The 15,286-nt window shown below is 38.2% G+C and overlaps 1 protein-coding gene across 2 annotated transcripts in view; it reads right to left on the reverse strand.

Moving 5' to 3' along the window:
* Positions 1-15,286, reverse strand: part of GALNT1 (polypeptide N-acetylgalactosaminyltransferase 1) — an 87,389-nt gene that overhangs the window by 32,942 nt on the left and 39,161 nt on the right. For both annotated transcript variants that reach the window (XR_006890123.1, XM_046671760.1), the window contains one exon: positions 5,088-5,254. Coding sequence is in view for 1 of the 2 variants with exons in the window: in XM_046671760.1 (XP_046527716.1) it covers positions 5,088-5,254 (167 nt within the window). In the remaining variant the exon portion in view is untranslated. The remainder of the gene's footprint in view (positions 1-5,087; positions 5,255-15,286) is intronic.

Below are 15,286 nucleotides of genomic sequence, written 5' to 3' on the forward strand. Positions count from 1 at the left end.
TCAGAAAATTGTGGGATTTCTTCAAAAGCACAAACTAATTGTCGTATTGATCACCACAGTCTTTGACTATGTAGTTCTTCTATCAGGAGGCAGGGAATGAGGTCAAGCTCCAAAGAGAAATATTAGACTACAGCTGCAAGACCAAATAGAGATCCTTAACAGACAAGTAGGTCTAAGTAGAAAAAGGTTTTGAGAAGGGCGGGCAATTGAAGAAGAAAAGGGAAAAGAGAAAAGGAGAGAGTAAGTGGGTATATGGGGAATTCAAATGGAAGGAAAAACTTGCCATGGAACTACTGGGACTCCTATGACTAGCTTTGCCCCATAGGACTCTAGTAATGGGAAGGTCCTACAGAGATCAGGGTGTATGCAGTAAGGGATGCTTTAAATACTAAACGTGGGAATCCAAAGGGCTTTCTATATGGTGGAGAGGAAAAGACAAATAGGAATGAAATGGTTCTTGCCTGTTGAACTGGTAAGACCGGGATGACTCAATAATGAAATAATCAGGGATATGAAAACTGTGAAAGAGAAAGGCCTACGTGTCCCACTACACCAGAACACCAAGCATGTTTACTTCTGCTATTACATTTCCTAATATATTTGGGCTAAAAAAATTTTTTTTTTTTAAAGATTTTTTAATTTTTTCCTTTTTCACCCCAAAGCCCCCTGGTACACAGTTGTGTATTCTTCGTTGTGGGTTCTTCTAGTTGTGGCATGTGGGACGCTGCCCCAGCGTGGTCTGACGAGCAGTGCCATGTCCGTGCCCAGGATTCAAACTAACGAAACACTGGGCCGCCTGCAGCGAAGCGTGCGAACTTAACCACTCGGCCACGGGGCCAGCCCCAGGGCTAAAAAATTTTTATATCTGAAAAATATCTGGAGTAAAACTCCTACCTGATCACCACTGTGATTTTGTGAACTCTATCTTAGGGTCAGAAAGATATAACTTGATTCTGAGTAAAAAGGTGAGGGTAATGCTAATCCTGGAGAAAAGCAACATAGTAGCTATTGTTTTGTGGCCATTTAGCATAATGCTAGACTCTTTACATATTTTATATCATTTAATCCTCACAAGTACCCTATGAGATTGTTATTACTATTTCAGACACAAAAATCTAAGGCTCAGAATATTAAATAAATTGATCAAGGTGACACAGTTTGTTAAGGGGTAGATCCAAGATTCAAATCCAGGTCTGCCTGACTTCAAAGGCCATCTTTTCATCCATAGCAGGAATCCTAGAAGGGAACTAGACAAAATAATTTAGGACTGTGGAATCACTGGATCTGACACAAATTTAAATTACCTTATGTCCAGAGTTTGATAGAATCTCACGTGGTAGGGTGTGAGATATATTCTAGTTCCTTAGACCAGTCAAGGTTGAGTATGTCATAAACAATGTGTCTCCCAGTAATTTTTCCCAAAAACAGACAAAGTGCTTCTTAAGAATCAAAGCAATCTAATTCTTGAATTCCACATCTTTGAAAGTTATAATGCTCTCCCCTATTTAAAAATAAAATGAAAAATGCATGATCCTCTAATCTGGTAGCTCAAAAAAAGTTGCTGTTCCACAAATCTTTCTTGGCATCTTTTACATCTTTGTGGCTTTCATGCAAGAAGGCTAAGAAATAGGTGTCTTCCTAACAGTTGATAGAGAATTATGGACTCAGGGCTAGGTGGGTGATTGGGAATTATTTATCCAAGGCTCATTTATAAAGTGAAGGCATGACGAGTTAAGTGATTATGGTTAGAAGGTACTATGTCATTTAAAAAGGGAAAATCTTGTTTATTAGAATACCTTTACAGCTATTAGCCTATAAATGGATCCCTAGGCATCTCTCCATCAGGGAGTGTGAGTGTCAGGGAAAATTTCACTGCTCACAGCAACATCTGAGAAATCTTAGCCAGAACTCTAAAGAGCAGCAGAAAGAGCAAGGAATTTAGAGTCTGATAAATCTGACTCCTAATTCCTACTAAATAAGAACTTCCATTTCCTTTTGTGTAAAATGAGAAAAACAATAGTAAACTCAGATTAGGAATATTATAAGTTCTAAGTCTTTTAATATTATATGTTCTTTCAATATTATATGTTCTAAGTCTTAAGATAACCTTCTGAATGACGATTACATAACTTCTGACATGACCCAGGGATTCATCCAGACTCTGTCTTCATTACATATCCTGTAACAGTAAAGTTATGACAGACGTGATATATACAGCAGTTAAGAGGTCAAGCCCTTGGTTCACACTAAGCCTCATTTTCCTCATCAATAAAATAGGGATAATTATAGCACCTACTTCATACTTCTTTAATAAATGGAGCTACTGACAACTCAGCAGGTTAACTGTGAAATCAGGTATCCAGAGGCCATGAGCAGACTATAAATGCTACACAACCTAATTAGGAAGTCTGCACAGACAAAAAGTAAAAGTAAAGATTAACTGACTGGTAGATTATTCTTTCATTCATTCACTAAGTTAATTCTGGACTGTTTACTATACAAGAGGCACTGTGGGCACCGAGGAGACTATGGTGAGCAAACAGCCCTGATGAAGAGTAGGGTCTAATGCGGGTGGGAGGGAGATAGTCATTAAACAGATAAGTAAATAGGTAAAACTGATGAGAGCTGTGGAGGAGTAGAGTGTTCCAAGATGTGTTCAGAGGGCCATGACCTGGTCTTGAGAGGTCAAGGAAGACCTCTCTAAAGACAACTTGATTCTGAGTAAACATTTGAGCTGAACTGTATGGATGGAGTGGGCAGGGAATGGTTCAAGATATGACTAGAGATGCAGGCAGAGGCCAGGTCATGCAAGCCTTAGAGGAAAGGTTTTAATCAGAGAAGTGACATCATCAGATTTACATGTTTAAAAACTCACTCTGCATGCAGCTTGATGAGCAGATGGGAAGGGGTGAGAGTATACGTGGGGAGACTAGTCAGACTAGTCTGTCTGTTGGATCAGTCTAGGTGATAAATGATGGTGCCTTGGATGTGTCTCATGAAGAGGAAAAAGCAGACAGAGTTATACAAAAATAAAGAGCTTGCTCTGGTTCCTGCAACCAACAGTTACCATGTAAACAAGAGAGCCAAAGAAAATTATATCTAGATAGCAAGACTACAATTATAACCACAAAAACACAATGCCTAGCAGTTCCCAAATATCAGAAATGGTGCCCTAGACACCTGAGCTTTTCTAGGCAAGAAGATAAAGGAGAACCAGACCCCTGATCAGGGGCTCTGGGATGGCAACTTGGGGACCCTTCTTAGTGACTAAGAGCCCCAAGTGGGGCGAAGCAGACATCTGCCCACACGCCTTCTCTTACAGATTTATACAGGTTGGGATGATTAAGAAGGGCCCACAGGAGGAAGGGAAAAAGATAACTGTACATATGACTTTGTCACTTTAAAGTTGTGGGCACACGTGTCTTTCTGATCAGAACACATCCTACAAAAACTTACTATTCCACACAGCCTTCTGAGGCACTCAACAGAATAATAGAGAAACCAAAGGAGGAAATGGAAAAACAATTCATTTCATCTGAAGAAAAATATCTCTCCTTGAGGAATATTTAATTTAGCAAATGTCAACATATAAGTAAACCAAACGCAAGTCACTTGCAGGATAGATGTTTGTATAAATTGCTGCTCAAATGAACTTTAGTTAATTTTCTTACAGAGGGATTAATTAACGCCTAGCAAACAATTATCCACATGAGACTTATACTTCTATTGTCAACGGTAATTATTTAAGTGTGGTATTCTTAATTTATAACAACTCTCATTCATTTTGACATTAATTACATTATTATACTATTTAAATGGTTTGTGATTGTAAGCTGTCTCCTTAATTAGATTAAGGAGGTACACTTTAAGGTACTTGAGAAGGTAGGACTATGTCTTATTCTTCATTTGTACCTCTACTATCTGGCAACGTAATGAGATTTAAATTGTTACTGACACGCAAATTACTCCCAGTAATTAAGATATGAAGTGATTAAACTTAATCACGGTTAAATGTACATATTTAGTGTAGGCACAGGAAGGAGAAGGTATAATACTTTAAACTATCAGGAGATGCAATGAGAGATTAGGCAAGAAAAGGAGACTAGCAAAAGAGGTTGAAATGATGGGTCATGAAATTTAAGGCTGGTCAAGGAAGGATGGAAGAAAGCCATTTTCTGTAGTTTCCTCCAAATTTTTCTCATGTGAGCATAGGAATACTGAGGGGAACACAGACACCAAAGCTCCTAAATAGATGTGCTGTAAGAAAAAGCCTGGTATCTCTGAGTTTAACAGGTTTTTATACTGATGGACTAAATGGAGCCTTTTCTGTGCTACCTTGTGGTGTGAAATCTCCAAGAAGAATTCAGAATAAATAATGTTGGCCCAAGGTACTTTTAATTAATATACCTCTCCTAAAACAATGCTTCATGAAACAGTTTGACAGATTCTAAGCCTGTGAAAAATTCTGAGGTTCCTGGAAGACTATTTGGGCAACATTCACATAGAGATTTATTATGAGATCAGAGTTCTATTATAAAACACTTTTTCTTAAACTCCTTCCTCATCCTTTCAGGCACCTAGCTATAGATCATTCTTGAACTTAGAAATGGAGAAAATGGGAAAACCTAAGATGACTCTGGAGAACTAAGACTCACCCAGCAGGGCTCCATTTTGCTGTCAGAGATACTTCCCACTGTATACCGAACTAAATTTCTCCCTTCGTGGCTCTAAGTAGGATACAGACTCTCCTCAGTGACTCAGGGCTACAGCTTCCCACAGAGAAAATCATAACAAAATTATGTGGGTTTTTTCCCTGTTCTGCATAAACGTTTATATTATATAGCATTATTTCTTTTTAAAACAAGATTAAGATGTGACACAAATTAAATGCTAATTAAACTAATATTATTTTAAGTTTCACAGGGTATAATTTTTTGCATATGTGAATGAGTCCAAAGGCCATAAATATTTTTAGGATAAATTAGAAGTTTTTATAAAATTATTAGGCTAAAAATGATAGCAACTAGTTTTTTAACGATTAATAACAAAAGGCATAGCTATTATTGGCATTAAAATTTAAAATTTACCTCTTTCACTGGCATCATCTACTAGAACAATTTCTTCTAGCATGTGTCTTGGTGAGCGATTAATGACACTATGGACAGTTCGCAGAAGTGTGCTCCAAGCCTCATTGTGGAAAACAATCACCACACTTGTTGTAGGAAGGTTATCTGGATACACCTTTGTTTTACACCTAGAGACAAAGCAAATGCCTTTATAAAAAGTGACTGTTAAGACAGCATAATCAGTGACCCCGAACTAGAAGGGGCAACAGAACAATAAACAGTTTGCTTTAGTGGTGAGACTCTTGGTAACTTTTCATTTATTTAAGTTTTGATTAATGTTACATCTTTAATAACGAGGTCCTATTTAAAGTTATGCTTAAGTTAAAATTCTTTTAAAGATGTAAATTGCATTCTTAAAATTAGGTACCTCTTCCTGATGCATGTTTTCTGTTGACTAATTTCAATGGAGAATGTACTAAGGCTATATCATCAAAACCAAACTGACTGTATATCAAAGAACCCAATTAGACAAAAAAACTAGAACCACCAGAGTCGACGTGGTTTAATGATCTAAACAAAACATAGCTTCCACCAAGGAAAAGAACTAATATTTAATGAGTATCTACTGTGTACTAGCCACTTAAGATTCCTAATAATTTTGAGTTCCTTGGAGCCACATTTCACAGATGAGAAAGTGAGGACAGACACAGTGAGGGAGCAGCAGTGCCTGACTGAGGACCCCACAGTCCATGCTCTGCTGACCAAACTCTTGGTGCTGCCTCCTCCAAACTGAACTATCAACGTGCATCTTGTTTAGCAAAGACTATGTCTAGAAATGCAACCAGCAGAAAGACAAAATACGCCCAGAATACATACACACAGAAATCAACATATTGATTGTATGTTTCTAGCACTTTCATTAGGCAACATGGTGTCTTCTTTTAATCTAGTTAGCTAGATGAAACTACCAAATAGCCTACTAGAGTATAGTGGCAATAAGTAACCGGACATAAGGGATATGTTTTAGAACACATGTACTCCTAAAGAGTGTATACATATAACTCTTTCTCAGGTGTCCCCTAATTGTAACTGTTGCTCTAGTTTTCTATTTTCACCTTTTTTCCCTACTCTCTAGTAAGTTCCTCAAACCTGTAGTCTCTCCAATTTCATCAGTTATTACCTGTCAATAGGAGTGGAGAAAGGGAAGACAGGTGAAGAAACGAGGAAAATACCAACAAAACCCCTCTTCTGAAGCAGCCACAACAACCTTACTTACTGAAAGTACCACCCTAGGGATGCTGGTTAGCAGCTGGAGGAAAAGGAAAGTGGAAGGGAAAAAAGATGACAAGGTAAAGGGGTTGAAAGAAGGAGAAACTGAAGGAGAGATCACTGTAGGGGGCCCATCAGCACTGGTCCCTCCACTAAGGAGAAAAGGAGACATAAATAGCTTCCACTGTCCTTCTTCATTAAATCCCATTTCAGCCCCTCCCATCTTCTTTACCATTCCCAAGACTCCGTTTCACACTGTGGTCTCCATCTCCTATTACCAGTAACCTTACTAGCTATCTACTGACCCAAAAAACCCATAGCCTCATTTTCACATCACAGTTCACTCCCCTCTTGACCCTAGATCCACTAGAAGGCCACCACACAGCCTGCCACCCTGTGTACAACTCCCTCCCTCCAAGACGGGGCTACAGAGGTGAGGCTCAAAAGACGAGTTGTGTAAGCTATGGGAAGGATAATGTGTCCTTAGCATTCCAAATAATACTTCTGAAAATAGTTCCCCATAAAAACTCTGTTATATGATAAATGGTATCTAGATTTTATATATATGTATCATTAGTACCATACTTCAGGTACGTCATAAGTGAGTAAGCCAAGGCACCCATGTTATTATGGGAAAATGCATCCTGAATGCTTGACTCACAGGCTACTGGAACAGGACTTTGAAGTCAGGAATGTCCTGTGTATGGGTAAAGGGGGTTCAAAAAAGGAGTTTCTATTACTATTTAACCAAATTGTATTAAGTCATATATGACCTCTTTTCCCAAATTAATCCTACTTACTATTATAGGAGAATTGGGAAACAGAAAACAGCCAAAGTGACTATAAAGCTGCTAGCTTACCAAAACAACAAAAAGAACAAAATCAAGTAAGACAGAGAAGATGATCAGGCCAAATGCGCAGTGTATAAACAGTATTGTTAGCCATGTGCATGGCTAGGAGGCAGACAGGAAGAACAGAGAAAAATCTGAGATGGCAAGTTCTGCAGAAAAGTGATAAGACGGATTTATTTCTTGGATGATATGTTAAAGAATTAAATTCTGAAATAGTATGGAAAGGAAGTAAGACTATAAGCACACTAGAAATAAGACTAAAATGGAAATCATTCAAAATAGGACGGAAGAATCAGAAGGCAAAGCAAATATAAGGTTCCTGTCAAAAAGAAAAATAATTTCCCAAATCAAACAGTTAAATGTAATCATTCAGAGAATACAACAAATTCATAAATATTCTCTCAAAGCAAAATAGAAAAATCATCTTAACTGATCTCAGAACAGGCAAACACACACAGCCTCCTCTACCTGGGAAAGCCATAAAGCACTTCAGAAGAACCAAAGATCCTTTCAGCATTCTAGCTAAGCTTTTCCCATGGAGGGAGCACCCATCCTTGTGGAGGTGGAGTGGGGGATCCCTCCACAGGTGGGGGACACAGAGCTGAGGATGAGTAGGAAGGCCACAGGCAGTGTTATGAAAAAGCTTTTTTCACTCTGTCCCAATTGAGTCTTTCATCTTCAGGAATGAAAATTAGCCAGTATAAGGTCGTGATACTTAAAAAAAAAAAGTTACATACAGGTTTAACAACGGGGTATAGGGCTAGAAAGAGAGGGAAAAGAAGAGTCAAATTTTTATTGATGAAATATAATATACATACCAAAAAAGCTGACAAACCATAAGTATACAGTTGAATGAATTTCCACAAAGTAAATGCATCAAGTAGTCAGCACTCAGAAGAAGAAATGACTGTTACCAACAACCCAGAGGCCTCCTTTGTGCTTCTTACCAAGGTAACAGTTGGACCTCTAACGTTACAGATGAGTTTTGCCTCTTCTTTTGAACTTTATTTAAAAGGAATAATATAGAGCAGTGGTTCTCAAACTTTTTGACTCATAACCTCTTTACATGTTTAAAAATTGATGATCCCAAAATGCTTTTATGTGGATTATACCTATTGATGTTTATCATATTATAAACTAAAACAGAAATTTTTAAACACAAGAATCCACAAACACATACTACATTAGCTATCAGAGAGATGATTCATCACTGTCATACAGTGGGCCCATTATGGATTTACTGCCTCTTAGCTCCACATACACCCTTAATTGCCTGCTCTGTGATAACGTAACTAGCTCCTCTAAGCATTTCTCCTTTGCAGGGGCAAGATGCCTACACAAGCTTTGTCAGTAGAGGGTGCTGGAGGGACACTGCACAAGGAAGAAACTTCCCTTCCTGGTTCCAGTGTGCTTCCATTTGTTCTCTTCTCCTTCTTACTGCATGGCTGCTAGTGAAGTGTGTGGTGGATGCCCAGAAGCATTCATCTCCATTGAGTTTCAGTAGCACCTCCACAGGCAGATTCTCAGTGAGTCTCCCAGGCACTCGAGCAGTTGGTTTCCCAGTTTTACCTACCTGTACCCAAGAAGGTTGGTTCCTGTTTGCCAGTTCTGGTTCTGACTTTCTGCCCAAAGGCACTTGAAAGTCTATTTCCAGCTTGTTAGGCCTGCCTACTCTGGAGAGTACTGTGTGCCAGATCTGCCCGGGGGGTAACCAGCAAACTTCTCCACTATCTAGTGAGATGCAATGAGACCTTTTCCAATGAGGTCTGAACTCCAGCCTTATGGAGGGGGCTAATCTTGCAGACTCCTTGAACAGATCTCAAGGACCCCCAGAAGTCCCAGGACCACACTTTGAGAATTACTTAGAGTACATTCTTTTGTGTCTGAATTCTTTCAATCAACATTATGTTTGTGTATCATACTTGTTATGTGCAATAGTCTACTTTTATTGCTGCACAGTATTCCATTATATGAATATATATCCTAATTTATTTTCTATTCAACTACTGATAGACATCAGGGTACTTTCCAGTCTGGGCTATGAACAGTGCTGTGATAATCACTCATGTACATGTCTTTTGGTGACTTACATGTATGCATTTCCGTATTGTTGGCCATTAGGGTCAATATAGGCTCAGCTTTAATAGATACTGTGAAATGGTTTTCCAAAGAGGGTGTAATAATTTACACCCACCAGCAGTGCGTTAGAGTTCCACTGTACCACATACTCACCAACATGTGGCATTGTGTCATTTTTTTTTAATGATCTTTTTTTGAGGGGTGGGAGGGAGTAGTAAGTTCTATGAGTTTTAACACATGTATAGATTCATATTACCACCACCAGAATCAAGAAACAGAATAGTTCCATCTCCTCAAAGAACTGCCTTGTGCTATCCTTGTAGAGTCACACTCTCCCCCTACATCTAACCCCTAGCAACCAACATCTATTACTACAGTTTTGTCTTTTCACAAATGTCATATAAATGGAATTAATATGTGTAATCTTTGAGACTGGTTTCTTTCAGTCAGCATAATGTCTCTGAGATTCATTCAAGTTGTATGCATCAGAAGTTTATTTTTTATTGCTGAATAGCATTCCATTCTGATATATCACAGTTTGTTTATTCATTCACCTGTTGTTTCCAGTTTTCACCCATCATGAATAGGGTTGCTGTAAACATTCATGTATAGATTTTTATATGAATATGTTTTCATTTGTCTAGGGTAAATATCCAGGAATGGGCTTGCTGGGTTACATGGTAAGTGTAACTTTCTAAGTGTAACTTTTAAACTGCTAAAATGTTTTCCAGAGGGACTGTATTATTTTGCATTCCCACCAGAAATGTACCAGAGTTTTGACTGTCCTGCATCTTTGTCAGCACTTGTTACTGCCAGCATTTTTTATTTCAGCCATTTAAATAGGCAAAGAGTGGTATCTCATTATGGCTTTAATTGGCATTTCCCCAATAGGTAATGTCTTTTCACATGCTCATCTGCCATCCATATAGCATCTTGGGTGAAGTATCAAGTCTGTTGATAACATTTTATTGCATTCAATTTTTTAAAATTGGGCTGTATGTTTGAGAGTTCTTTATATAGTCTAGATACAATCCTTTGTTGGAAGTACAGTTTGCAAATACTTTCTTCTAGTCTGCAGCTTGTCATTTCATTCTCTTAACAGTGTTTTTAGTAAAGTGAAAGTTTTAAAATTTGATGAAGTTCAATTTACAACTTTTTTCTTTTATGAAATCATCCTTTGGTGTCATGTCTAAATACTCTCTGCCTAATGCCAGGGTGCTGAATATTTTCCCTAAAAGTTATAAATTTTAGGTTTTAGATTTAGATCTATGATCCATTTTGAGTTAATTTTCATACAACACATGAGACTTAGGTCGAGATTCATGTTTTTACATACAGATGTATGCAATGCCATTTGTTGACATCTTTTCTCTAGTAAATGGCTTTTGCACCTTTGTCAAAAAATCAAATAGCCAAATACGGCTCTATTTCTCAACATTCTACTCTCTTCCACTAATCGATGTATCTGTCTTTTTGCCAACACCACACTATCTTGATTACTCTAGCTTTATAGTAAGTCTTTAAATTGGGTACTGTATTTCCTCCAACTTTATTCTTCTTTTTCAAAATTATTTTAGCCATCCTATTTCCTCTGCCTTTCCAAATAAATTTTTAAATCCATTGCTGGGATTCTGAATGGAATTGCATTAAATCTAGACATCTATTAGGAGAAAACTGACATCTTTTACGCTGAGTGTTCTAACACAGGTAGAAAACTGAGGCTTTAGCTTTCTCACTCTGCTGCACACTTCCTGTGACTGTGTCTGTGTTCTGGGCCAAACAGCAGGAGACAGAAAAAGAAAAGCAAACAGGATTCTACCCATGTTCTGGAGACCAGACACCCTCTGGTTAGAGAGAAGACTCCCCTTCCTCAGGAGAGTTGCTTGCCTGACCACTGCTCCCTTGGCTGTGCTGCCCTGGCAATACTGTCCAGGGGCTGGGATAGTAGAGAAGGGAAAAAAGCAGGTTAAAAAAAGAGAGGAAAAAGCAAGGGGTTTCCTCCATTCTTTAGCTCTTAAGAGACGCCTTTCTCATTCCTCAGACCAGAAGGAAAGGGCTTCTCTTGGGGCTCTTTCTGCACTCAGTACATACTTTCAGGTTTTGGACTGCCTTCAAATACAATGTTGAATAGAAGTAGAGAGCAGACATCTTTTCCTTGTTTCTGATCTTATGGGGAAAGCTTTCACTCTTGTACCATTAAGTATGATATGACACTAAACGCACAATTCATAAGAGAAACAACTGATATATCTGACTTCATCAAACTTAAAATTTTTGTGCTTCAAAAGGTATCATTAAGGAAATGAAAAGACAAACCAGAAATATTTGGATATCATATATCTGATAAAGGATTTGTATCCAGTATATAAAAAGAACCCTTACAACTCATAAAAGGAAGACAAATAATCCAATTAAAAATGGGCAAAAGATCTGAAGAGACATTTCATCAAAGATATAAGAATGGCCAATAAGTACATGAAAAGATGCCCAGTATCATTAGTCAGTAGAGAAATGCAAATTAAAATCACAATGAGATACCACTTCACACCCAGTAGAATGGCTATAATAAAAAGACAGTCAAAAAGAAGAGTTGATGAGGGTGTGGAGAAACTAGAACCCTCATACATTGCTGGTGGGATTGTAAATGGCGCAGCCACTTTGGAAAACAGTTTGACAGTCTCTTTAATGGTTAAACACAGAGTTACCATACGACACAGCAAGTAGGAATCCACCCAAGAAAACTGACAACATATGTCCACACAAACACTTGTACATAAATATTCTTAGCAACATTATTCATAATGGCCAGAAAATAGAAACAACACAAATGTTTATCAACTGGTGACAGAGAAATAAATGTGGTATATCCATACAACTGAATAACACTGGGCAATAAAAAAGTAACAAAGAATACATACTATAATAGGATGAATCCCAGAGACATTCTCAGTGAAAGAACCCAAATACAAAAGACTACATACTTATAATTCCATTTATATAAATTGTCCAGAAAAGGCAAATCTATACAGGTAAGAGTTTTAGTGATAATCTAATCCTGGGGCTGAGAGTGAGAACGAAGAGTGACTACAAATATATACCAGAGATCTTTTTGGGTGATGGAAATTTTCTAAAAGTGATGATGCTTGTGTAACTCTGCAAATTTATTGAAAATCATTGAATTGTACACTTTAAATGGGTGTATTTTCTGGTTCCAGGAAAGATGGAGTAAGTGCACACCACTCTGTCTCTCCTAGTGAGTGGAACTATGAATCTCGGACAGAATGCATGGAGCAGCTATGGGAGGGGACTCTGAAATGTAAATGGTAGCAGGTCAAGTGGGGGGAGACCAGAATTCGAAGTTCCACTGAACCAGTGGTGAGTTTTCCATTTTCTCCCGTTCTGGCAATAGCCAGCATGCACTCAAAGGCAGCCCCAAAATTGGAAGTGTGAACTAGATGCCCAAAGAAAGAACCGCAAGAGAAGGTCTCTCTTTCTGGTCTGAGGAACTAGAAAGGAGTGACCCAAAGGTCAGATAGCAACGGTAACTACCTCTGCTTTTTTTCCTTTCTTCCTCTTCTCCTGCCCTAGCAAGTTTGAGTTTGAGAAGCACTAGATCGGAGGAGTGAGTCTCCTGGGAGGTGGGTTGTGTGTAGAGATCAAAATTACCTGAGCAACTTTATTTAGCTTTTATCTTGATCAAAGGACATGTACACAGCTTAAAGCATAAACAACTGACCAAAGCTCGTAACAAAAAAAACTGTTCCCTCACCTCTCTGCCACTTCTCCCTTCCCATAAAGCAAACCAAGTTCAATTCTTTTACTTGTTTCTCTCGGTATTTACCTTCATAATTCTAAAAACTGTATTTGCATTTTTTATTTGATTTTTTTCTAGTTCTAGATATTACACACTGACTTGATAAAATGAGGGTGTATTTTACTCCTATCCCCATCGTGACACGTACACTTGCTAGTCCCTCAGTCTTCTACTGTGGTTATAAGTTTGGTTATATCATTATTTAATGTTCATATCAGGACTATGTAAAATGCTCTTCAACGCCGATTTGTATATTATGAATACTTTTCCTTTTCTGTAAAACATTTCCCTCTATTTCACCCTGGTTATTTTTTTCCTTTTCCTTAGTTTTCTATGTATTTGTCACTAATTGAAACTCAGACTCTCTAAAAATTGTGTAGTCTCTTAAGATATTCAAAAGCACCAGCTATAATATCAGTGAAATCTTCTTAAAGAAATCTCTCTTGGAATTTTCTGGGCTGGTTGCCTCCATGCCTGCACCACTGTCATCTGAGGCTCTCCTTTCACTATTGCCCCCTGGGGATTCTGTTATCTTTTGCACATTGGATCTCCTGTCTTCTATAGCCCATGTTTTTCTCTTCCTTAGTTTACTCCATTGCTTTGGCAGAGAGCACAGACTGAGAAAGGATGAGGGGAGATGGGCAGGTTTTTCAAACTACACCATCACTACCATACTGGGCTGATGCTTTTTGTGGGACTGAATTATATACTGGAGTGGAGCTGGAGTTGACTGAAGATCCCTGGTGTTTAAACAGTGAGTGTACACACAAGAGGTTTCATCTATGTCCCTATGTATAACACTAATTAAAAGATGGCCTACATAATAAACACTGTTATATATAAGTGAGTGAAAGGATTACTGAATAAACTGTAATGCATGAAATTCATTACAGTTATCTGAGAGTTAGCTTGAGTGCCTGGCTGAGTGATTCAGCACTATTTTGGAAATAAAGAGATTACTGAATTTGCTTAGGATAGTGTTCATCTCAGTGAGACTGGGCTTACCAGAGAAACAATCCACACATATACTTAACAATTCAGGAATGCAGAACAACAGAAGTCCCTGGATAACTATTTCTATTATTTTTCAACTGTTAAAGTCCCACCCTACTTATCCGAATCCTCTCAGAGCCTGAAACGGCACTAGGAGCTTTATATGCATTATCCCATTTTATCCTTACAACAACCTAAGACAGAGGTATTATTCTCCCAATTTTACAGATGAGAAAACTGATGCTTAGAGAAATGAAGTAGCTTGATTCCAAATCAAGGTGAATATGCACATATAATCTAATCCTCTTCTCCATGTCTCTTTGAGCTATGATTTTCAAAGCATTCTTTGTCACCCACTAAATTTAGCCTGTCATAACCACTTCCCAATGACAATTCAATACTTCTTAAGATGTGTGGCTACCTGCCCAGCAGTGTTTGGCAACGTTACAAAATTTCTCCTCCATATACTCTCATTCAGACAAGATCAGTGAAGATCCAACCATAAAAGTGATGGCAGAGCACAATGATTAAGATTACATGTTTTGTCATCGACAAATTTCACTTGGGTCACTTATTAACCATACTTTGCACAAATCATTTAATCTCCCTACATCCAAGTTTCCCCATCTGTAAATTGGGCACATTATTTTGCTCAACTGCTTAAATATAACTCGTACAGTGCCTGGTACAATATTAAGCACTCAATAAATGGTATTAGTACTTTTTAAGCAACTAATTATATAAGAGAGAATTGCCATGTTAGGTGACCTGAAATTTGTCTTAAACCTTCTTCCCTAAGATCATACATTACAAAAGTTATTCTTTGTTAGTTCTATTTAAGTATTCTTGACACCGGAACAATGTCATACTTTCCTCTAGGAAATGTGCCCTTGGAGATCCTACAAGGCAGTAAAGGTTCTTGGCAGGCAAAGGATGATCTGGACGCTGCCAGCTATACCACCAGTTAAGCCCATGACTTAGAACAAGCAAGACTTTTCCAGATTCAGAAAAAGGGGTGAAAAAGCTGAACTCTAGGGGGCTGTCCCACACTACTTATCTTCCACCTCTGGGAACTGGTCTGAAAAGCACCTGCTGGCCAGCTTTGTCCAGCTTAGTGTTGGGATAGTTAAATATTAATCTGATATTTCACTGTGTATACACTTCAGAACCCAGACAATGCCTAGTAAAAAAAGAGTGGGGATGGAAAAGCATGC

This window comes from Equus quagga, chromosome 9 (genome assembly GCF_021613505.1).
Source record: "Equus quagga isolate Etosha38 chromosome 9, UCLA_HA_Equagga_1.0, whole genome shotgun sequence".
NCBI lineage: Eukaryota > Metazoa > Chordata > Mammalia > Perissodactyla > Equidae > Equus > Equus quagga.